This window comes from Petaurus breviceps, unplaced genomic scaffold (genome assembly GCF_028583685.1).
Source record: "Petaurus breviceps papuanus isolate PSGF00001 unplaced genomic scaffold, PetGlider_PUasm1.0 90994, whole genome shotgun sequence".
NCBI lineage: Eukaryota > Metazoa > Chordata > Mammalia > Diprotodontia > Petauridae > Petaurus > Petaurus breviceps.
Genome location: NW_027187393.1, coordinates 5,310,680 through 5,333,081, shown reverse-complemented (window position 1 = coordinate 5,333,081; position 22,402 = coordinate 5,310,680). Strand labels below are relative to the sequence as shown.

The window sequence follows — 22,402 nt, the reverse complement described above, 5'->3', positions numbered from 1 at the left end:
GGTTAATACTATAAATCTAAATTAATAAAGCTTTGTAAATGGATGAAAGAATCAGGTGACAAGAAAACAAATTTATGCTAAAGAAGCATAATAGTGTAGTGGAAAGACCAGATGTGGAATCAGGAATCTTTGGGTTCAAATCAAATTCTGATTATTTCCTAGCTATGTGACCACAGGCAGGTCACATGGTTCTCCTGGAAAAGAGAGGTAATAACAACAAACACCACCAGAGGCTTTTCTAAGTGACAGCAGCAGAACGCCTGCAAACAAGGCTTCTGTAGAGGTCGGGTCACTTTGTGTGTGGGGAGAATGGGGTTATAATGTATGTTTGTTTCAACAAGCCAGGAGGGAACGGCTGTACTATGCATGGTGTGGGCACTTATTAAAGTGTGTGGTGAATCAAACTGAACTGGCCCATTCTTTTTTAAAAAATTAGTCTACATGACTTTGTTTCTAAGATATGACCAACGTTGGCCAAAACGAGGAGTAACTAAAGGATTATTTTCGGAATTTTTACAAAACTGTGGAGTTCCGGTTTGACATTAATGTCAGACAATGGTCTAGAAACTGGGTGTTAACTGAATATCTTTAGGAGCAGGAGGGATGCTGTTCTGCAAGATATAGTGAAAAGAACTCTGGCTTTGGGATCAGAGGCTCTTTGTTCAAATTCTACTTCTAGTGTGTGATCTCAGGCAGGTCCCTTAAACTCCAAGCCTCAGTTTCCCTCCTTTGTAAAATGAGATGGCCTGAGGTTACTTATAGCTCTAGATCTAAGACCTTAAGATGAAGGCAAAGGGCCAGAAAGCTCTGAGGAGGGCAGAAGAAGCCTCTAGTATAGAGAAGCATAGAGGGGGCATCTAGAGAAGACAACCAGAAGAAACGTGACACCATGATAGTGAACAGAAGCAGTGAAGGGCCATAAGGTTTTATGGTCTGGGATTGGGGATAAAAGCTCTCCTTCCTACTCTGACATTCTGCTGCTAGAATCATGGGAGGCCATTCTCCTCTCTTTTCCATCTGCTGTCACTGTGCCTTTGCTTTGGCCATCTCCCATACCAGGACAACACTCCTTCCTCATCTTCACCTTAAAGAATCACTCTCATCCTTGCAGTATGTAGATCAAACACCATTGTCTGAAGGAAACCCTTCCTGATCCCCTGCATTTCTGATTCCCCAACTACTTCATAACTACGTTTACTTAAATGTGCCTGTGTTGTCTCCCCCATAGAACATAAGCTCTTTGAGGAGAGGCACTTTCACTTTTTGTATCTGTCTTCCCAGCACCAAGGACAGCACCTAACACACAGTTCATCAATCATGTAGATTGATGACCATTAGAGACAAAAGTTTTCGAAGTTCTGGACAGAGGGAGAAAAACAGCAACTAGAACTTTTAGCTATTTAAGAGGGCACATAAGTCAGATGCTCATGATTGGTTTCCCCTAGACCACTTTCTTCTGCAAGTCTGTGAGCACTTGCCAAAAAGGAATTCAGAACCTAATTAGGCCAAGGTACTTCCCAAACAACTGGAGACAGATGTTAAAGGATACTGCAGAAAATGGTAAAAGGCCCAGGAGCCCAGGGACTCAAAGGAAGGACACTGGGTGGCTGAGACCTTATTTTTCTCTTTGCTGTTATTCTTAAAGTGGTGATCTCATTCATGAGTCTTCACTTAGAAAGTCAGGTTTTAGGTAATAATGAATCATAATTATTTCTCCAACAGAACTAGGAATGCCGTCAACATCATTCTGTTGTCTGTAGGGCTGGTTCTTATGACATTGTTAACTTCTTGATAGTCCTAAGGTACAGTACAGGTCACCTCCAACTTGTAAATACTGTATGTTTCCAAAGTTTGTGTATAAGTCCCTTTCTCTGGTGGTGGCAAGGTAGGTAGATGGATAATGCAGAGAGGCTCTGAATAGATTTCCCTAATTGAGAAGAATGTTATAAAATGACAAGTAGGAAATCTGTTCTGGCTTTCCTGTGAAGCTCATTCAACTTTGAAAGTAGCTGAACAGTACAATAGGTCAGTTTTGAGTTTGGGTTCTGGGCAAAGACTATATGATAAAGAAGACAATAAAAGGCAAGAGGAAAAGAGAGGGTGGAGGAAGGAGAGACAAGACAGAGCACAGAGGAGGAGGACAAAGGGAGAAAAGGAAACCATGCAGACAAGACAAAGTCATCTTTTGCCCTTCCCCCACCATCCTCCTGGACACAGAGCTGCCCTGAGCAAAATCTCTAGAGTTCAGATTTGTCTTTGTCATCCTCCCACCTGTTTCTGTATCCCAGGTAACCAAGAGTTCGTTTCTCTAAGTACCACTTTCCACCCTCATTGTGGTGCTCCATTCTCCAAAATTATCTTACCATTCTTATACTATTTAAATTTCCATGTTCTTACTTTAACTAGTCTCAGCTAGCAATCAGCAAGAAAGTCATCTAATTAAGTTTTTTCCTTTTTTTTTTTTTTTTTTTTTTGGTCTCCTTGACATTGTTCAATCTAGAATTAGCGTGGTAGTGGTGTAAAGTAAGCAAGCCCCTGACTGAGGATGAGAATGGGCCTCATCTTACCCCTGGCCCCCTTTATCAATCCTCACCCATTTCTCATCTAAAGACAATCTGTCATCTAGTCTCATTCTTATCTACCCAAATCACAAAGCACTTAAGTGGCAAAGATCATTGGAACAAATGCTTCTTGGCTCTTTCTCTTACTCAAGTGCCTGTAATCCAGACCCTTGGGCCTCCAGCTGTGGGAACTGATGTGTGTTGAAAATCACCCACAACAACCATACATCTGCTCTTCCCTGTGAACAACAGAACCACAAGGTGGACAAGGCCACCACCATCAGCCAGGAGCCAGCAATGTACAGAGCCTCGGCTGGCAGTTGTCCGAACAAAGAATGTGGCAGTCACCAGGAGAAGTTTCACAATGTGAAAAAAATAAACATAAACTGTGGGAAACTCTTGAGGGAAAACATTAAAAAAAAAATCTCTATCCATTATGGGAGGAGAGGATGAGTACATGGAAGGGATAAAAATAGGTAAATGTGATACACAGGTCACCAGAGGCAGTATGCATTGTACTGTGCACTGGACCTGGAGTCAGGAAGATCCAGGCTCAAATGCTGGACCAGATATTTATAAGCTGTTAAGGAATTGGACTTACTGGGCTTTAAAGGTTCCTTCCATTTCCATCAACTCCCATAACAAAACCTCTGAGACAGAGATGTCTCTAAAGCTAGTGAGCAGCTAGGTGGCGCTGTGGGGAGAGGGCTGGGCCTAGTCAGAAGACTTCTCTTCTAGAGTTCAAATCTGGCCTGAGACACTTGTTAACTGTATGACCAGGAACAAGTCAGTTAACCCTGTTTGCCTCAGTTTCCTCATCTATAAAATGGGCCAGAAAAGGAAATGGCAAACTGCTCCAGTATCTTTGCCAAGAAAACCCTAAATGGGGTCACAAAGAGATAGACACTATTGAAACAGTTAAACGACAAAGTTATTAGATCTATTCATTAAAAATTTAGATTTTTCAGCTTAACTTGATGGCTTTCTCATCGTCATACACTGACAGAAGAATTTTAACTTGGTTAAGATCTGTGCTCGAATGCTGCCCTAACCCCACCTACTGAGCTATGTTCCATGACCACCTGGGGGCGGCAGCCTTCCAAAGACAAGCACTGCCTGTATGTTGCTGATAGGGTGTTGACTATTAGTTGATTCTTCTGCCTCTGTTCTCAAAAAACATTCAAGTTCACCACTAGGTAAGTTTATTTCTTCCCCTGACAACACTATTCTCTAAGGACATTTTGAAGCATGTCCCTGAGTCTAAGAACCAGGAAAGAAAGAAATATTTTACAAATCATTTACCCAAAAACTTTACCTATGACTAGCTTCCTTTCTTTTTTGCAATCATTTTATTTTTTTTAATTTTATTTTTCCTCTATTATATTAGCTTCTTTTCAGTGCAAAAATAAAAGAAAAAAATAAAACTCAACCCAACAACAACAAACAAAATAACAAAAGAACCTTCCCAGCTCTGGTAAGTGGGAGCCACAGATGACTTTTCTTACCATTGCTGAGTGAGTCTGAGCTTCCTGGGCTGTGTTGCCTGGAGATGAGCTCACTCCCGGCTTTCCTGGTCTCTGTGTTCTCGCTGCATCGTCTCTTCCAAAAGTTGAGTTCTTCCCGATCGGTTTCCTGGCAGCGCCGCAGAACGGCCATGGAACGCCGGGTTTTCTCTACCATCTCCATGATGCAATTCAGAGCCTGGGAATGAGAGGATACAGAAAAAAATTGGAAATAATCAACAGAAGCAAGGAACTAGAATTCAGAAAGACTGGGGAAGGCTTCCTGAGGGATGTGGAATTTTAGCTGAGACTTGAAGGGAGCCAGGGAAGACGAGAGATGGAGGTGAGAATGGAGAGCATTCCAGGTACTGAGGGCAGCCAGTGAAAATGTCTGGAGGTCAGGGACACTGGATTGCAGAGTATACTGAGGGATGCAGGGTGGAAAAAGAGTAGAAAAAGGGGCATTGACACAGGTTATTATTTGAATGCCAAATAAAGGATTATACTTTTGGTCCTGGAGGTGACAGGGAGCCACTGGAGTCTATTGAAGAGGTGGGGTGTATATGAGAGAGAGAGAGACAGACAGACAGACAGAGAGACAGACACACAAAAACATACACAGACACACACAAAGATTGTCAGACCTGCACTTTGGGAGACCACTTGAACAGCAAAGTGGACTGCAATGGAGAGACATGTGGCAAGTGGACCAACCAGTCAGTTATTCTAGTAGCCCTGGCATGAAGCGATGAGAGTCTGCACCTGGGTGGTGGCCATGGCAGAGGAGAGAAAAGTACATATATGGAATAGGCTGTGAAGGGGATGGGTGAGAGAGAAAGAGTAAAGGTGGGAGGAAAACCAGAAAACAGTAGCATTAATAAAACCTAGAGAGTATATTAAGAAGAAAAGGGTGACTGAGTGTCAAAGGCTGCAAAGAGATCAAGAAGAATGAGAATAAAGAAAAGGCCATTAGATTTGGCAGTTGAGAAATCATTAGTAACTTTGGAGTTCAGCATTTTTCAGTTGAATGATGAGGTTAGAAGTCAGTGTCGAGAGTTAAGAAGAGAGTGAGAAAAACAAAAAAGAAGGGCGTGAGAGGAAAGGAAGTGGAGGCACCCATTGTAGATGGCCTTTTAAAGGAGATTAGCCACAAAAGGCAGAAGAGATAGGGGATGAAAGCTAGCACAGACAGATGGATCAAGTGAAAGTTTTCTGAGGACAGGGGAGACCTGGAGCAGTAGGGAAGCAGTCAAGGGACAGAAAGGGACTGAAGATAATTAAAAGAGTGAGAATTAGAGATGTCAATCTGCTGCAGAAGATGGGATCACTAGTGCAACACAGCAAGGTTAGCAGGGCAAGGAGAAGGGCCACCTTTTCTCCCCTAAAATATTTCAATTTATTATTCATTTTTTGTGTTTCCTTTTAAAATTTTGGGTTCCAAATACTTCCCCTCACATCCCTCCCACTGAGAAGGCAAACAATATGGTATCAATTATACATGTAAAACTATGTAAAGCACATTTTCATATTAGCTATATTTCAAAAAATAGTGAGAAAAATGAAGAAAGTGAAAAAATACTTCAATTTGCAATCAGAGTTCAACCGTGCTCTCCCTGGAGCATTTTTTCATCACGAGTCTAGGATTTGTCTTAAATCACTGTACTGATCAGAGCTGCCAAGTCTTTCACAGTTGGTCATCATTACAACACTTCATATAACACAGGGTGAAGGAGGCCATGGCAGAAGGCCTTTGGGTGATGTGAGATAAGGAGGAAGAGAGAAGAGGGGGAGCTCTTGGTGAGGGATGTGAAGTTAGGTGCTTGAGAAGGTATCGCTATATGTTGAAATGAGCTCGTCAGAGGACAGGAGCTGAGGGGGAAAGAAAGACTGTGAGTCACTGAATTCAATGAAAAAAAAAAGATGTTTAGGAGATCAGCAGACAGTAGCTACCAGAATTTTCATTGGGTGGTAAATACTGATTGGGTAAACTTCAAAGGAGAAGTTATTGAGTGAAGGCAGTAGAGGCAAAACCTAGAACCTGCCAATGGGGAATGGAGTATCCCAACTCTCCCCTGTTCCCCAACCAGTGAGTGAGAGAACAAAAATATAGCCAGTATGAGAGAAGGAGGCCAGGGAGGCTGTTTCATTAGGAGAGAACCAGAAGAAGGGAGAGCCAAATGATGGAAGGAATGGGAAAGGAAAAGGCTGAAGATGCCCACTAGGGAGTGAGCATTCCAGAGCAAACAGCTTTAGAGTGGGACATTGGGAAAGTAGGATTGAGGGGAATGAATGGGATTAAGGGCGGGAGTGGTAGGGTCCAGAATCACTGAGAGGGAGAGAAGAAGACGACTAACAAGGGAGTTCTGGGAGGTTTGTTATTCCCAGGATCTGGGCCTCAGGGTGGTGCTCTCTCAGGGCCTTTGGCAGCTCAGGCTAGGTAGGCAGAAGACAGTGCTCGACCTCAAGGAGCTAACAATCCAAAGAAAGAGACAACAGGCAAATAACTACAAGCTACATACAAGCTACAGGCAGGAGAAATTGGAGATAACTCAGAGGGAGGGTGCTGAGATTAAGGAGGACACCAATAGTAATAACAATAACAGATTAACTGACATTTATGCAGCTCTTCAAGGTGTACAAAGAACTTGCTCCACACCTGTAATCTCACTTCATTCTCACAGCAACCTAGTGCCCCTGGAATTATTATCCTTGCTTTACAGATAAGGAAATGGGGCAGCTGGGTGGCACAGTGGGAAGAGCCCCAGCCCTGGAGTCAGAAGGACCTGAGTTCAAATCTGATCTCAGATACTTACTAGACATATGACCCTGGGCCAGTTACTTAACCTTGGTTGCCTCCAACAAACAAATAAATAAGGGAAGTACAGTGAGGTTTAGAGAAGTTATGTGATTTGCCAATGGGCACATGGAAAAGAACACTGGAGCTGGAATTCAAACCCAGGTCTTCCCTAGCTTGAAGTCTAATGTTCTTCCCACTGCTCCCAGTTGCTGTTCAACAGTTACGCTCCATGATCTGGAGATATCCACTATCCCTCTTGTTCTGCTTCCTGCCCCAACACCTAACCCCTCAGTGCATTGTGACTGGGCCCCAGGGAGAAAACTGCTTTACTATATACTACAGTGGGAATGACTGCTAGGTCTCCCTGTTAGGGGCAAATTCCCCTTTCTTCTGAACCCACCTTGGCCTCCTCTCCCCCACTTTGCAGTTTTCTGCTTTCATTTGGCTACTCTGTCTCTAAGATCAAATAAGGGGAATGTGCCCATTGTGTCCACTGCATTAACTCCCAACTTCTCCATCTTCACCCTCTGCCTCATCGTACCTTCACATATCTAATTAACTCAGGATGACACAAAATGGGAAAGAGTGGGGCACAGAAGCTCTGCAGCACCAGACAGAGCTGCCGGATGTCATTGCCCAGGAGTCTTACGTGATCAAGATGCTTCCACTCGTCAGCCCATTCTCTCTCTGTCAAACGGTGGTCCACCAGCTCCTCCTGGTATCCTCCATTTAAGCCTGTGTAAAATGAGAGTACATTTTCTATGACTGGGAGGTGGGTGCTCAGAAAGGCTTTCAGTCTTAACATGAATCAGCAGATGGGCCATTGGGAGGCGAGGATGCTGGTGAAGGAGGTGCATCTGGGTGACTGGGGCTGGGGGTCATGCCACGGCCTGAAGATGCCAGCTATTGCCCAGGCCTGATTAAGATCTTAGGATATACCTTCATTCATGGTAGGAGAACTAAGACTTGAGAACGTAGAGAAGAGAGGATGAGTCTGCAGAGGGGAAGATCAGGACAGTAATAACAGTATGCTGAGAAGAAGCTCTGGGAGAGGTAGAGTGTGTTTACAAGAATCAGGTGAGTGTTAAGCCTGGGCTCACTGGCTTCATTGGGTACTTGAGGATTTGGTGTGGCTGTGGTGGGGTGGAGGGAGTAAGGTTATCCTGCTGTCTGTTTTAGTATCCTGCCCCCATACAATGATACCAGTATTAGGGCACCATGAAGAGAAGCCCACTTCAAGTCTATATCTGCAGCTAGGTGGTGTGGTTCTGTGTATGGCTCTGAACTTAGAGTCAGGAAAACCTGAATGAAAAACCTGCCTCAGACATGTACTAGTTGTGTGATCCTGGGCAAGTCACTTAACCTGTTTGCCTCAGTTTCATCATCTATAAAATGAGGGTAATAATAGCTCCTACCTCACTAATATATCTGAAGTGATATATAAGTGTACGCGATTATTATTATAACCAGGAACTCCTTATAATGAAATGACAGGTCAGGGAGGGGGAAGGGAAACTTGAAAGACAATTTCTGAGTTTCTTCTGTAGTCACAACATAGTGGAAGAGTTTGGGGCAGGGGGAAAGGAGAGGAAGAGGCAGTACAGGGAAAGAAGACCAGACAATTTAGAGGAGAAGGCATGAGGGAGAGCAGTAAGACTGGGAAGGCCAGGCCCTAACAACTGCTCACAATCAATCAATCAGCATTTATTAAGTGCCTTTTATACCGTGTTTCCCTGATAATAAGACCTGTCCCGAAAATAAGCCCTCCCCTTACTGTGTAAGATTCCTCTAAAATAAGCCCTCCCCCGAAAATAAGCCCTATTGAGATTGCTACTGTAGTGAAGGTGATCCCCTGCTCTACACGCTACATTACAGTACCCTCTGTATGCACCGTCCCCCTCCCCCTTTCCGGTGAAACGCACGCCGCGCACCGAGCTGCATCCAATCAGAGCTGCAGCAGTGAGCGCATCATCCTGTTCTTCCCCAGTGATTTGCTTATTGAATAAAGGTACATTTTTTTGTTCACATTTACCTGTTTATTAAAATCGCTGTCAATGTTCATTAAAATAAGCCCTCCCCTGAAAATAAGCCCTCTGGTGTTTTTCTGTCCAAAAAAATAATAAGACAGTGTCTTATTATCAGGGAAACACGGTATGTCAGGTGTTGTTCTAAGGAACTTCAAGTCTAGCCTCCTAATGACTGTGCTGCCCACCTACTTGTGCCTTTTTATCTAAAATCATCCCCATCTATCTCCCCTCAGTACTGTTTGCAAATGAGAAGAGGCCAGGCAGATTTTATTAATATATTAAATTTCATATATGCTGCAAAAACTATATAATAGATACTCATATTTCATATCTAATTCTTTTTTCCTCTTGTTTACTGAAATGTTCATGATTATTGTTGGCTAAGTTAATGAAAAATACAACTTTAAATAAAAAAGAAGATTGTATGTAGGGAGATTGGGGTGCTGTAAAGGAGGAAGAAAGGACCAGGGGACTGAGAAAGAGTAAAGGCTGCTGTGAGCAAAGCATGACTGCTTTGTAAGTTTAATGGATATGTTTAATAAACGTGATTATTTAAAGTTCATAATGAATCAACTTTGTAAATAAAAGAAAAAAAGAAAGATCAGTTCTTTTTCCCAAGGCAAAATTAAGGAATTTCCAGACAACTGATGCTATTGATGTCTTAGGGCTCAGAGGGAGTGGCTGTCTCTGGCTAGGAGAGCATGGGGTCCAGGATTCTGCACATCAGAGCTGGAGGGCAGAGGAAGTATTCTGATGCCCCTGCATTTTACATTTTTACATTTAAGTTAACCTTGGTCTTTGCTTTGCTTCTCATACTAGGCTGTAACCTCTTGGCGGTTACCCATGGATTATGGCTTCAGGGTAGAACATACCATTCTAGACTCAATAGGGACCTGTCTGCTGTGCTTTTAGCTGAGGAAAGAGAGGCCTGGGGAAAGTGCACAAACAGCTATGTAGGAGGGAGAAGCAGGCAATGGTGATGATAGCATAAAGACACACAATAGTCCTGGGCGGAGAAACAGCAAGGAATGAATAGTCCACTGGTTAAGACTCAGTGCTATGATTTCACTCAAGGCCAGGGAAATCTCCTGCAAGACCCTCTGAGCTCAGCTGAGCTGGCCAATAGCCTGGCCCTCTGGTGCTCTTAGAAATGCCCTAAGGCAAAGGTTTCCAAAGCTGGAGAGCCCTTAATATATCTCACTTCAAAGTCTCTCTCTCTCATTTTAGTGTTATCACAGTTAGAATTTTTTTTTACATTTAATTTTTATCTTTTCTCAATTACATATAAACAACAAATTTTAACATTAAAAAATAATTGGGTTCCATATTCTCACTCCACCATCTCATAGCATCCCACTCCAAGGGTTGCAAATGGCCAGCCCTGACCCTAGTATTACATTCCTGTGAGTCAGTTTTTCTCTTTAAAAGCTAGCACTTTAAGGTATACAAAGCACTGTGCTTTTACTACCCTCATTTTACAGAGGAGGAAAGAGAGGCACAGAGAATCAGGTGACTTGCCCAGGGTCACAAAGTTGGTAAGCGTGTGAGGCAAGATTAGAAAATCAGGTTGGGGCAGCTAGGTGGTGCAGTGAGTAGAGCACCGATCTGGAGTCAGGAGGACCTGAGTTCAATTCTGGCCTCAGACACTTAACACAAAAACTAGCTGTGTGACCTCCGGCAAGTTACTTAACCCCAACTGCCCTCCAAAAAAGCAAAATAAATAAATAAATAAATGTAAAAAAAAAAAATAGAAAATGAGGTCTTCCTGACATCTTAAGTCTCCTCCATCTACAGAATCACCAAGAGACCTTTAAACCTTGGTGCTCCTCATCTGGATGACAATAGTTAATACAAAAGATAAAAAAAAAGCTCCCCTTCTAGGGACTATTACATCCCCTAAGGGTCCAAAGGGTTTCTCCTTCCTAAAAATAGATAACTTTCATCCAATTCCATGCATGTTTATGGAGCTGCCTACATCACATGTTTAGGCACAAAGCTTGGGTTTGGGAGGAGGGGGAGACACAGAAATGAGCAGGATGTAGCTGCTGTCACTGGGAAGTTTCCAGTCTGGAAGGAAGGATAAGACCAGGAAACAAATAACCATTGGAGCAAGGCAGGCCCAAAGAGCAGCATAAACAAAGTGCTATTGGAAGGGGAGACCAGGAGATGGTTCAAGAAGGATGTGCCATCAGAGGGCCGGGTCTGAAAGATGGGTAGAATTTTGAAGGAGGAACTTGACATGGTGGGATGGAAGTATAAGAGAGAAGAGGGGGCACATTAGAAGCAGGAAAAACATGAAGAAGGAATAACGGTGAGAACAAATGGGATGTGTTTGGGGAACGGTGAGTCGACTGCATAGTACAGGGAAAGTGAGAGACAATGCTAAACAACCATTGGTTGAGTTCAGAGTTTACAGGGCTTTGAATACCAGACTGAGGAGCCTGGAGTTTATTCAAGAAGTGAATGAGAAAGGGCAGGTTTTTTTACTCAAGGGATGACGTGACTGAAGAAGTTATAAGAAGTTTAATTTGGCAACAGTGTTAAGGATGGATTGCATAAGGGAAGGACTGGGAGAGAGGAGATTGTTACAATACGTAGCCCAAGTGAGAGATCATTACAATAAATACCCTAAGTGAGAGGGGTGGTGGTGGCCTGAATTAGCATGGTAGCACAGTGGATAGAGTGCCTGGCCTAACATCAGAAGATGTATCTTCGCGAGTTCAAATTCGGCCTCAGATATTTAGTAGCTGTGTGATCCTGGGCAAGTAACTTAACTGTTTGCCTCAGTTTCCTCATCTGTCAAATGAGCTGGAGAAGGAAGTAGCAGAGGAGGTATCTTTGCCAAGAAAACACCAAATGAGGTCAGGAAAAGTCGGACACAAGTGAAATGACCAAACAAGAAGCTCTAAATTTATGACTTTGTTAGGCTTATTAACCAAATCCTTGTGACTAACCCACCTCAAGCAGGGGCCCAAAGTAAGCACCCTGTGAGAAATTACTTGCAGCTTTGCCAGAGAGAAAGAATGAGACAGGACAAGGTCCATGTTCCCATACTCTATCGCTGTGAGGCTCCTGAGGGCAGAGGTCACTCACAGCAGCCAGGAGTATTTTGCTAAGAAGCCAGACATGGGTCATGAATTGAAAAGATGAAGGGAAGAGGAACCCCTCTCCCCCAAAACAAGCAGAGCAAGAATTTCCTAAGGATATTGGGACTGGAGTCACCTTTGTGGGTCAAGCACCACGAGATGAGTTCCCCCTTATTCATAAGAGCCCGGTTTTCAGAACAACCAGCAAAACTTCGGTAGTCAGGACAGGGGTATCTTAACCTGGGGTCTCTGAACTTCAAAAAACAACAACCATATTTTGGTAACAATATTTCAAAATAATTGGCTTCCTTTGAAATCCTCTTTTCTTCATCTAAAAACATTATTTTGGAAAAGGATCCATATATTTCTCTAGATGGCCAAAGGTCTAAGACATTAAAAAGGTTAAAAACTCCTAACCCAGAGGATGGGAGGGCCAAGCCAAGGACATTAGGCCTTCTGTACCTCCTCCTAGTACCTGTCCTGAGGGCAGTCATAATGGTAGACAGGTCACTGGACTTGAGAGTCAGGAAGACCATATGTGTTTGCAGATTAGCCCTGGGGCTTCCTGAATGGTTTTGTGGTTCTAGGCAAGTCATTTAAACTCTGTTTGGCTTCCTCATTTATAAAATGGATACTGTAATGGCATCCACCTTACAGGGCTGTTGTGAGGGTCAAATGGAATTATGGCTACAATCTCATGTATGATTTTGTTTGCTATATATAGTATTTTAATATAAAAATGTTACACACTATATAAATAAAACAGCATATAATATACAACATATACATTAATATAATATGCTAATCTATATAGTATACTGTAACTGTACTGACATTGGGGAGACCTTGTAGATGGCTATAGCCTCTTTACTAATATTTTATTCCACATCTTTCCATTATTATCCACTAGAAATATTGGTCTATAGGTTTAAATGAATTAGGAAAATGACACACCTTAAAGAAAAAAGAAAGACCAATAAAACAAAAATTTCACAGAATACAGAGTAATAAGGCAATTTTGTTACTACCTTTTGTGAAACTGAATATACACTTTTTTGGGGGCTTTTTGGAGGGGAGAAGGCAGGGCAATTGGGGTTAAGTGACTTGCCCAAGGTCACATTGCTAGTAAGTGTTAAGTGTCTGAGGCCAGATTTGAACTCAGATCCTCCTGACTCCAGGGACGATGCTCTATCCACTGTGCCACCTAGCCACCCCTTAATATACACTTTTAAAAACAAAACAAACTGTATATAATCGAAGTTTCATAGTTGTCTGTTGAAATGTTAGTACCTGTTTCGTTAAATTCATAATAAAAATAAAATAACAAAAAAAGAAAAATTTATGGAATTTTAATTTGAGGTTTGGAGCTTTCTTGAGAAGGCACAAAGGATAGAGAGCAGACCTTGGATGTAGGAAGACCAGAGATCAAGTTGACAATCTCTTGGCATCACCAGGCAACTCTTGAGGACTAAATTACAGTTGAGTTGCTGATTTGCATCAGTGGAGGGACATTTCTGATGCAGATGAAATCAGAGGTCTGTAACCTGTCCCCCCCCCCCCTCATTTTTTCCCCTGACTGTTACCACTACACTGATTGGTTTTCTCTCTGGAGTACTGACAACAATGGAGACATACTGTACTTGTCACTGATTAGGAAAGCCTTCAGTTTGAGGTAAGATATGCTCAATTCACATGACTGTGTTGAATGGAGCAAGGCTCTATATACATGAAGAAACACATGGCTTACCAAGCCCATGATGTCGGTCACCACCACTGCCACCGCCACTGCCAACACCACCACCACCACGGATTTCTCGATGTTCCAGCATCTTGGTGGAGTCCCTGTATAGGTGTGAAGTGGCAAAATCTTCCAAGGTATAATGCTGGAGAGGCGGTGGGGTGGGATGGAACTGCCCCCCAGGATTCATGAGGGGCAGGGAGAGGGCAGGGCTGTGCCGGGGAGCAGGGCTGATGGTGCACACTCTCTTGGCGGGAGGCTCAGGGGGCACTGGATCTCTCTCAAAGCTGGTGTCTTCTCTCCTGCAGAACCAGAGCAAGACTGCTGATCATGCAAAAAGCAGTGGCAGTGGGGACACGTGGTGATGCCTTCCCACCTGCCCCCCCTCTCCAGGATAAGTCCATCACCATGAAGAACAACTCAGGTTTGGATACCCTACACCTTTTCAACTTACCTTTGGTGTTGTCTCCTCTTTGACTGAAGGCTTAGAGGGTGGAACACCAGACTCCTCCCAAAGCTGTCCTTTATAGGGGCTCACCACCTTCCTGGCAGTTCCACTCTCCATGAGCAGCAGCCCTGCTGGGCTTCCACTCCACAGAAAAATATGGTCCCATAGCAGGTACTCCTGATCTGCTCTCCTCCCACCCACTGCCTGTCACTCCCAGCTTCCTTTTTTTTTTAAGCAATTTTTAAAAAATGCTTTATTAACTTCTGATTTACATCATTCGTTTCCACCAGATTTTGAGTTACAAATTTTCTCCCTGTTTTTCCCCCACCCATCCCCCCAAAACAGCAGTCCCATAGGATATCCCCACCTCCAATCTGCTCTCTCCCATATTTTCTTCCATACCCGTTTCAACTTTTCCATTGGATCTCTATGCCTCAGTGCCTGTATATCTTATTTCTTAATTACATGTAAGATGGTATTAATAATAGTATATATATATATATATATACATACACACACACACACACACACATATATATGTATATTTGAATATTTGATTTTAAAACTTTCAATTCCAGATTCATTCCCTTCCCCCCCTGCCACCCACCCCCACTGGGAAGACAAGCAGTTCAGTATAGGTTGTACATGTACAGCTAATGCAAAACAATAACATAGTAGATACATTGTAAAAGACTGACTATATTTCCATCCCTGCTATCCCACCTCCCATTTGTTCTATTCTCTACTTTGATCCTGTCCCTTTTCAAAAGTGGGTGCTTCCAACTTCCCTCCCCCCCAGCCTGCTCTCCCTTCCATTCCCCCCTATTGTCCTGGAGGGTGAGATCCCCTATTTAGTGTGTATTTTGCTCCCTCCTCAAGCCAGATTCAATGGGAATAAGGTTGACCCATTCCCTTTTGCCTTCCTATTCTTCTCCTCCATTGTAACCATTTTCCCTTGCCTTTTCTGTATGAGATAGTTTGCCCCAATCTGTCTCTCCCCATTCCTCTCACCTCTTAATTTCACCTTTTAAGTATCATCCCTTCCTGTTAAATTGGTGCTGTGCCCTCTATGTATACCTGTATACATATATACACATTCACATATGTATTCATATGCCCATATACCCTCATATATAGACACACACACACACACACACACACACACACATATATATATATATATATATATATATATATTTCTAATCCCTTCAACTACTGAGAAAAGTTTTATAAAATACAATTATTTTTTTCCATGTAGGAATGTTAATAGTTCAACTTTGATAAGTTCCTTATGATTTCTTTTCCCTGTTTACCTTCTCATGCTTCTTGTATCTGAATGTCAAATTTTCTATTCAACTCTGGTTTTTTCAGCAAGAATGCTTGAAAGTCCTCTATTCCACTGAATGACCAAATATTCCCCTGAAACATGATACTCAGTTTTGCTGGGTAGGTGACTCTTGGTTTTAGTCCCAGCTCCCGTGACCTCCGGAATATCACATTCCAAGCCCTTTGATCCCTCAGTGTAGAAGCTGCCAGATCCTGGATTATTCTGATTGTGTTTCCACAATATTCAAATTGTTTCTTCCTGGCTGCTTGTAATATTCTCTCCTTGATCTGGGAATTCCGGAACCTTGTTATAATATTCCTAGGAAGTTTTTTGGGGGGATCTTTTTCAGGAGGTTATCAGTGGATTCTTTCAACCTCTATTTTGCCTTCTGGTTCTAAAACATCAGGGCAGTTTTCCTTGAGAATTTCTTGGAGGATAATTTCTAAGTTTTTTCTTTGATCATGGCTTTCAGGTAGTCCAATAATTTTTAAATTATCTCTCCTGGATCTATTTTCCAGGTCAGTGGTTTTTCCCATAAGATATTTCACATTGCCTTCTATTCTTTCATTTGTTTGGATCTGTTTGACAGCATCTTGATTTTCCATCAAGTCACTAGCTTTCCTTTGCTCCATTCTAAATCTGAGGGAATGATTCTCCTCAGTGAGCTTTTGAGATTCTTTTTCCATCTAGGAAATTTGGCTTTCTAAGGCATTCCTCTCCTCATTGCTTTTTTGAGCCTCTTTTGCCATTTGAGTTAGTCTATTTTTTAAGGTGTATTTTCCTCAGTCAGGCTGTTGACTCTCATTTCATAATTTTCTTGCATCATTCTCATTTTTCTTCTCAATTTTTCCTCCACTTCTCTTATCTGCTTCTTAACATCCTCTATGGTCTATAACCAGCTTGTATTTTCCTTTGAAGTTTTTGGTGCAGGAGTTCTGACTTCACTGTCTTCCTCCTGTTCCATGCTTTGCTCCTTTTTGTCCCCAAAATAGGAGTCTAATGTTGGAATCTTCTGTCTGCTTTGTTTCCTTTGCCTGGTCATGTTGCCCCTCAGTCACTTGACCCCTGGGCTTTTTGCCACAGTAGGACTCTGCCACCAGACAGGGAAGCTTTCATACCAAACGCTGGGGTTTTCTCAGCTGCCCGAGGTATTAGATGTATGCCCTCTCTGAGGCCTCCACACACTCTGGCCAATTGGACACACACCCCAGGACCTCCACCCTAGAGTGCAATCCAGATCCAAGCAGGTTAAAGCAAGAGCGATTACCCCTCAGACTGGTGCTTGGTCCCCCTACACTCTGCAGGCCAGGAGCTGAAGCTGCCACTGGCGCTGGCTGGCTGTGCCAGTGTCTCAGCGGTTTCTTGCCCTGGGGGTAGAAGCCATGCACTCCCACTTACTGGGTCCCAAAGTCCAGACTGCACTGGCCTCTCACCTTGTCCTTTGCATCTATGTATTGATAAATCTGGAAACGGCCACAGCTGCTGCTGATCTGGAGTCCCTCTGGCAGGCGGCTGGTCAGGCCCGCCCTGGGGCTAAAGCCTTGGTGTGGGGCTGGGCTCGAGAGCGCTGTGCTGGCCGATTCCTGCCGGCCTGCCATGCTGTCTTCAGCTGGAGGTTAGCTTCTCTGTGTCATTTTGTGGATTCTGCAGCTCCAAAGTTTGTTTAGAGTCCCCTTTTTACATGGATTGGGGAAGGTGGAAGCCGGAGCCGCGGGAAGGTCGTGCTTCTACTCCGCCATCTTGGCTCCGCCCTCCCAGCTTCTTTTTGTGTATTTGTCTTCCCCATTAGATTGTAAGCCCCTTGAGGTCAGGGGCTGTCTTTTTATTATTTGCATCCCCAGTGCTTAGCACACTGTAAGCACTTAGCAAATGTTTATTGAATTTAATTATAAAGGAACCAAGCCCAAACCTCAGCTGCAGTGGGGAATGGTCTTCTTATACAACTGGGCAACAACTGGCAGGCCCCAGAGGCTAAGTGCAGGGAGATACAAAGAAGGCCAATAGACAATCCCTGCCCTCAGTGAGCTCAGTCTAATGGGGAAACAGCAAGCAAAAAGGTACAGTCGAGGTAAACTGGACATAATCGAGAAGGAAAGGCACTTCTTAAGGGGGATCAGGAAAGGCTTCCTGTAGAAGGTGGGAATTTAGCTGGGACCTGAAGTAAGTCAGTAGGCAGAAATAAGGAGGGAAAATGTTCCAAGCATGGCACAAAGGGAATCAGCTGAAAAGAAAATAGGAGAGAAGAGAGGAAAAGTGAGTGAGGCACTGGAAAACGTGGGGCCACATTTACCTGTCAGGGCTGTGTCTCTTGCCATTCCCATGCACTTCTATCAGCAGCTCTGCAGAGTCAGCTGGGGAGGTGGTGTTTGTGTTGAGCAGGAGGTGTTCATGCTGGGCCAGGTACTGGGAAGGGGTCTGTTTGGCTGCCCGAGCACAGTGCAGCAGCTCCCTCTGCAACAGGGGAAGATTGGCCTGGAAGAGAAGAGAAAAGGCGATGGTTTCTCCCCCCCTGTACTGCCCCACGGATCGTCTGGCACTTGTGACTTCCTCTTGAACTCAGGAATACAAGAAGGAAAAGACCCTTTCTCTCCTTTGGGTCCCTAACTCCTCACATGTATCATGCTACTTAAGAGTCCCAGAGAAACTATCCTCCTATTGGCTCAAAGCTCACCTTCCCTTTAAGCCACAGCTGGGAACCAAGGGCAGGGGGAGTGTGGAGGGAGCTAGGACAGCCCCAGTGTGGCCCAGATGTCCAGGGAGGCTGGGCTCCTCACTCAACAAGGTCCTCCAAACATGACAGAAAGACCAGTCTCAGTGCTAACCACTGAACCTCCTGCTTTTCCTTATGAAGTTAATTGCCTATAAGGGTAGCTTTCCTCTCTTTTCTGTGAGATGCTCCATTTTTTTTTCTTTTGCTTTTTGGAAGGCAATTGGGCTTAAGCGACTTGCCCAAGGTCACACGGCTAGTTTTTGTGATAAGTGTCTGAGGCCGGACTTGAACCCAGGCCCTCCTGACACTAGGGTGGATGCTCTATTCACTGTGCCACCTTGCTGCCCCAAGAGATGCTCCATTTTAACCAGAATTTGAAAATAGAATTTTTTAATGTATTTAGAAAAAGAAGATGGCCTTCTAATACTCAGGGAGATGGTTTCTCCATCCCCTGCCCCCAACCATATAGCAAGGGAAAAATTAGGATCTTTAATGTGTTAGAAAATGCTAGTTTTTAGCACATGGAAATCTGGAATCCTAGTTGGCAGCAAGACCCAAGTCCTAATGGGAATGAGATGATAATAAAAATTGCTGACCTTTATCCAGCACTTTAAAAAGCCCTTTACAGGGGCAGCTAGGTGGCACAGTGAATAGAGCACCAGTACTGGAGTCAGGAGGACCTGAGTTCAAATCCGGCCTCAGACACTTGACACAATCATTAGCTGTGTGACCTTGGGCAAGTCACTTAACCCCAATTGCCTTGCCTTCCCCTCTCCAACCCCCCCCCCCCCAACAAACAAAACAACAAAAAAAAATCCTTTTCAAAGATTATCTCATTTGATTCCCACAATAACCCTGGATTCGTGCCGTTATTGGAGGCAGCTAGGTGCCACGGTGGATGGAGTGTGGGATCTGCTGTCAGGAGGACAAGAGTTCAAATCGAGCCTAGACACTTAGTAGCTGTGTGACCCTGGGTAAGTCACTTAACCCTCTTTGCCTTACTTTCCTCATCTGTAAAATGAGAAGGAAATAGCAACCACTCCAATATTTTTGCCAAGAAAACCCCAAATGGAGTTACAAAGAGTTGGACACAACTGAAACAACAATTAAGCGCCATTATTATATCTTTTACCTATAAGGAAACCAAGGTTCTGGAAAGCTCACCAGTTCCATAACTAGGGAAGCGTCAGGGGCAATATTCAAACCTGTCTCTCCTAAATCCAAACCCAGTACTCAGAACATCACAGCAGAGGCTGAGCTGGGGAAGAAGTAGTGCTTCTAACTGAGAAGCCATTTTTCTGTTTCTGCCCTTGTATACCACACAAATGCATGACTATAGAGGGAATGCACTCCTCTAAAAGTAAACCCTCACTAAAAAGATTATTAATAATACCGTGTTTCCCCGATAATAAGACAATGTCTTATTAATTTTTTTGGACAGAAAAACACCAGAGGGCTTATTTTCAGGGGAGGGCTTATTTTAATGAACATTGACAGCGATTTTAATAAACAGGTAAATGTGAACAAAAAAATGTACCTTTATTCAATAAGCAAATCACTGGGGAAGAACAGGATGACGCGCTCACTGCTGCAGCTCTGATTGGATGCAGCTCAGAGCGTGGCGTGCGTTTCACGGGGGACGGTGCATACAGAGGGTACCGTAATGTAGCATGTAGCGCAGGGGATCACCTTCACTACAGTAGCAATCTCAATAGGGCTTATTTTCGGGGGAGGGCTTATTTTAGAGGAATCTTACACAGTAAGGGGAGGGCTTATTTTCGGGATAGGTCTTATTATCAGAGAAACATGGTAATTCCCTAATTTGAGAGTTGGGAGGAATGTAAGAGATCATCTGGTCTGACTTCCCCACATACATACACCTGCCCCCCACCTTGGTGAATAGGGAAGAAAACCAAAGTCAAAAGAGGGGAAGTGACTTACCCAGGGTCACCGAGTAAGTTCCAGAGCTGGAATTAGAACCCAGACCTCCCAGCTCCCAGTCTAGTAATATGAACCCTATTTTTCATAGCCTCCACTGTCTAATATCTGGGGGTTTGTTTGTTTTTAAAGTATTTAAGGGGATCTATTATAGGATCCTAGTGTTTCTCGCTGGGAGACAGTCTTCACTGTCAAAATGGCACTCTCCAGGAATACAGGCACTTTATAATCCAGCAGAGCTGTGCTCAAGTCAACAAGCATTTATTACGTGTTTATCACATGCCAGGCACTGGGGCAAGTACTGGAAATACAAATAAAAGCAGAAGACAGTCCCTCCCCTCCAAGAGCTTACATTCTAATTTGAGAGGACAGCACAAAAAGGGAAGATGCAGAGTGTGTGCATGGGGATGACTGGAATGGGGACTTTCCTTAAAGTGGAGGGGTCTAGGAGGAACTGACCAATGAGAGGAAGGAGCCACTGAGGCTCCTTCCAGAGTGTGGCAGCTGCTGTGGCGTGGTGGATAATGTCTAGAGAATCTTGAGTGGAGTCCAGAGAGGAATGAAGACATGGCCAACCTGGGCCCTGGCCTGAAGATGGGAGGCTGTCCTGATGTCCATTCCAAGGGAAGTGGGTCACTGCATGTGTCTGAGGAGGGTCTGGCCTGTCTGCAAGGACACATACAGAAATAGACTCTCTGCCTATTTTCCACATGGGTCATGTTAAGATGATCATCTCAAAGAAGTTAGTTAGCACACCCTAAAATCTGCAGGCAAGAAAAGCGACAGCGGGGAGCCTGTGTGCCCCGCTTCCCATGTGCCGCTCACTGCCTGATGGAGGCTGTGCTCTGCCCCCCACAGTGTGCAGCATATGGAGAGGAAAGACAGGAAGCCAGTTCTCACACTTGACTATGGAGACCTTTAGTTTTTAAATGTCAAAACCCTATAGCAATGACATGTGATTTCATATTTCCCACTCCCCACACTGGATACGTTTCAATTCTGCAAACCAAGCTATTCCTGGTGGCTAGCACAGCCCATGCCCAATACCTCTCATTTCCCAAAACTTTACATGGGCAAGGAGAATAAGATGGGAAATGAGTATATCCAGAACTGCTATGGCCCAGGAGGAAATGGAGCTGGTTTCTAATCCCTCTGCCAGAACCAATCTTCAGGTTCATTACCTGATAGGTTAAAAAAAAAAAGGTCTCTTCAATGGACAAGTCTCACAGGAAGGGCTACAATCTACATCCTTGGAGAGAACATCCAAATAGATGAGATCCAAGATACACTGGGGGATTTAAATGTCTGAGAGGGGAGCTGTGCAAGCTTCCCTGAGTGCTTCTGAGGTCTGGCACTCGGGTTCAGTTCCCCTTTGCCATATCCTTCATAATGTTACAAGCAACAGAACCCAAGGAGTTCTGGTTAGGTATAGTATGTATGTGACTGAGATGGACTCAGAGGGAGTCCCTAGTGGTGGCTGCAAGTATCTGGTCCTGGCCCTGTCCCATTCAGCATTTTTATCAATGGCTTGGGTGAAAGCACAGATGGCTCATCAAGTGTGTGGAAATGATGGATGACAGAACCAAGATTCAAGTGACCTCAATGGCTGCAGTGATGGAGATGAAGAGAAATGGCAAATTTAAATGTGAGGTCCTGCAATAACCAAATGCCACGTGCATGAGTGTGTGTGTGGGGTGAGGTTTGAGGACAGGTCACATGGCAAGAAACTTGGGGGGTGGGGGTGAAGTTCAGTCTCCACAGAAACAAACACTGATGCAGAAGAAGCAAAAAAACAAAGCAAAACAAAGTCCATTCAGACTTCACTAATAATGAGGGTAATGTCCAGAGCAAAAGAGAGGAAGGGTCTCACTGGCCTCTGCAATACTTAAGGAGGAAGACTGACAGGCTGGAGATGATCTAAAAAGATTATAGGGGCAAAGGGTCTAGAAGACATGTTCTTCTGTGAGGAGTGGTAGTTAAAGGAACTGAGATGTTAGGAGGGGAGAGGGAGAGAAAGTGAGAGGGAGAGAAGGAGAAGGGAAGAGAGAGACAGAGAGAGGAAGAAAGGAGAGAGGGGGAAAGAGAGAAAGGAGAGAGGGAGGGAGAGGAGGAGAGAGAAGGGGAGAGAGAGGAAGAGAGAGAGGGGGAAAGAGAGAAAGGAGAGAGGGAGGGAGAGGAGGAGAGAGAGGGGAAGTGGGGAAGGGAGGGAGAGGGAGGGAGGGAGGGAGAGAGGGAGAGAGAGAGAGAGAGAGAGAGAGAGAGAGAGAG

General features: G+C 44.1%; 1 protein-coding gene across 11 annotated transcripts in view; it reads right to left on the bottom strand.

The window, feature by feature from the left end:
• The window catches only part of CBFA2T2 (CBFA2/RUNX1 partner transcriptional co-repressor 2), a 178,804-nt gene that overhangs the window by 12,861 nt on the left and 143,541 nt on the right, over positions 1-22,402 (bottom strand). For all 11 annotated transcript variants that reach the window (XM_069077515.1, XM_069077512.1, XM_069077516.1 and 8 more), the window contains 4 exons: positions 17,777-17,958; positions 13,721-14,013; positions 7,510-7,595; positions 4,067-4,262 (listed from right to left, as the gene is read on the bottom strand). In XM_069077515.1, coding sequence (XP_068933616.1) covers positions 4,067-4,262; positions 7,510-7,595; positions 13,721-14,013; positions 17,777-17,958 — 757 coding nt within the window. The remainder of the gene's footprint in view (positions 1-4,066; positions 4,263-7,509; positions 7,596-13,720; positions 14,014-17,776; positions 17,959-22,402) is intronic.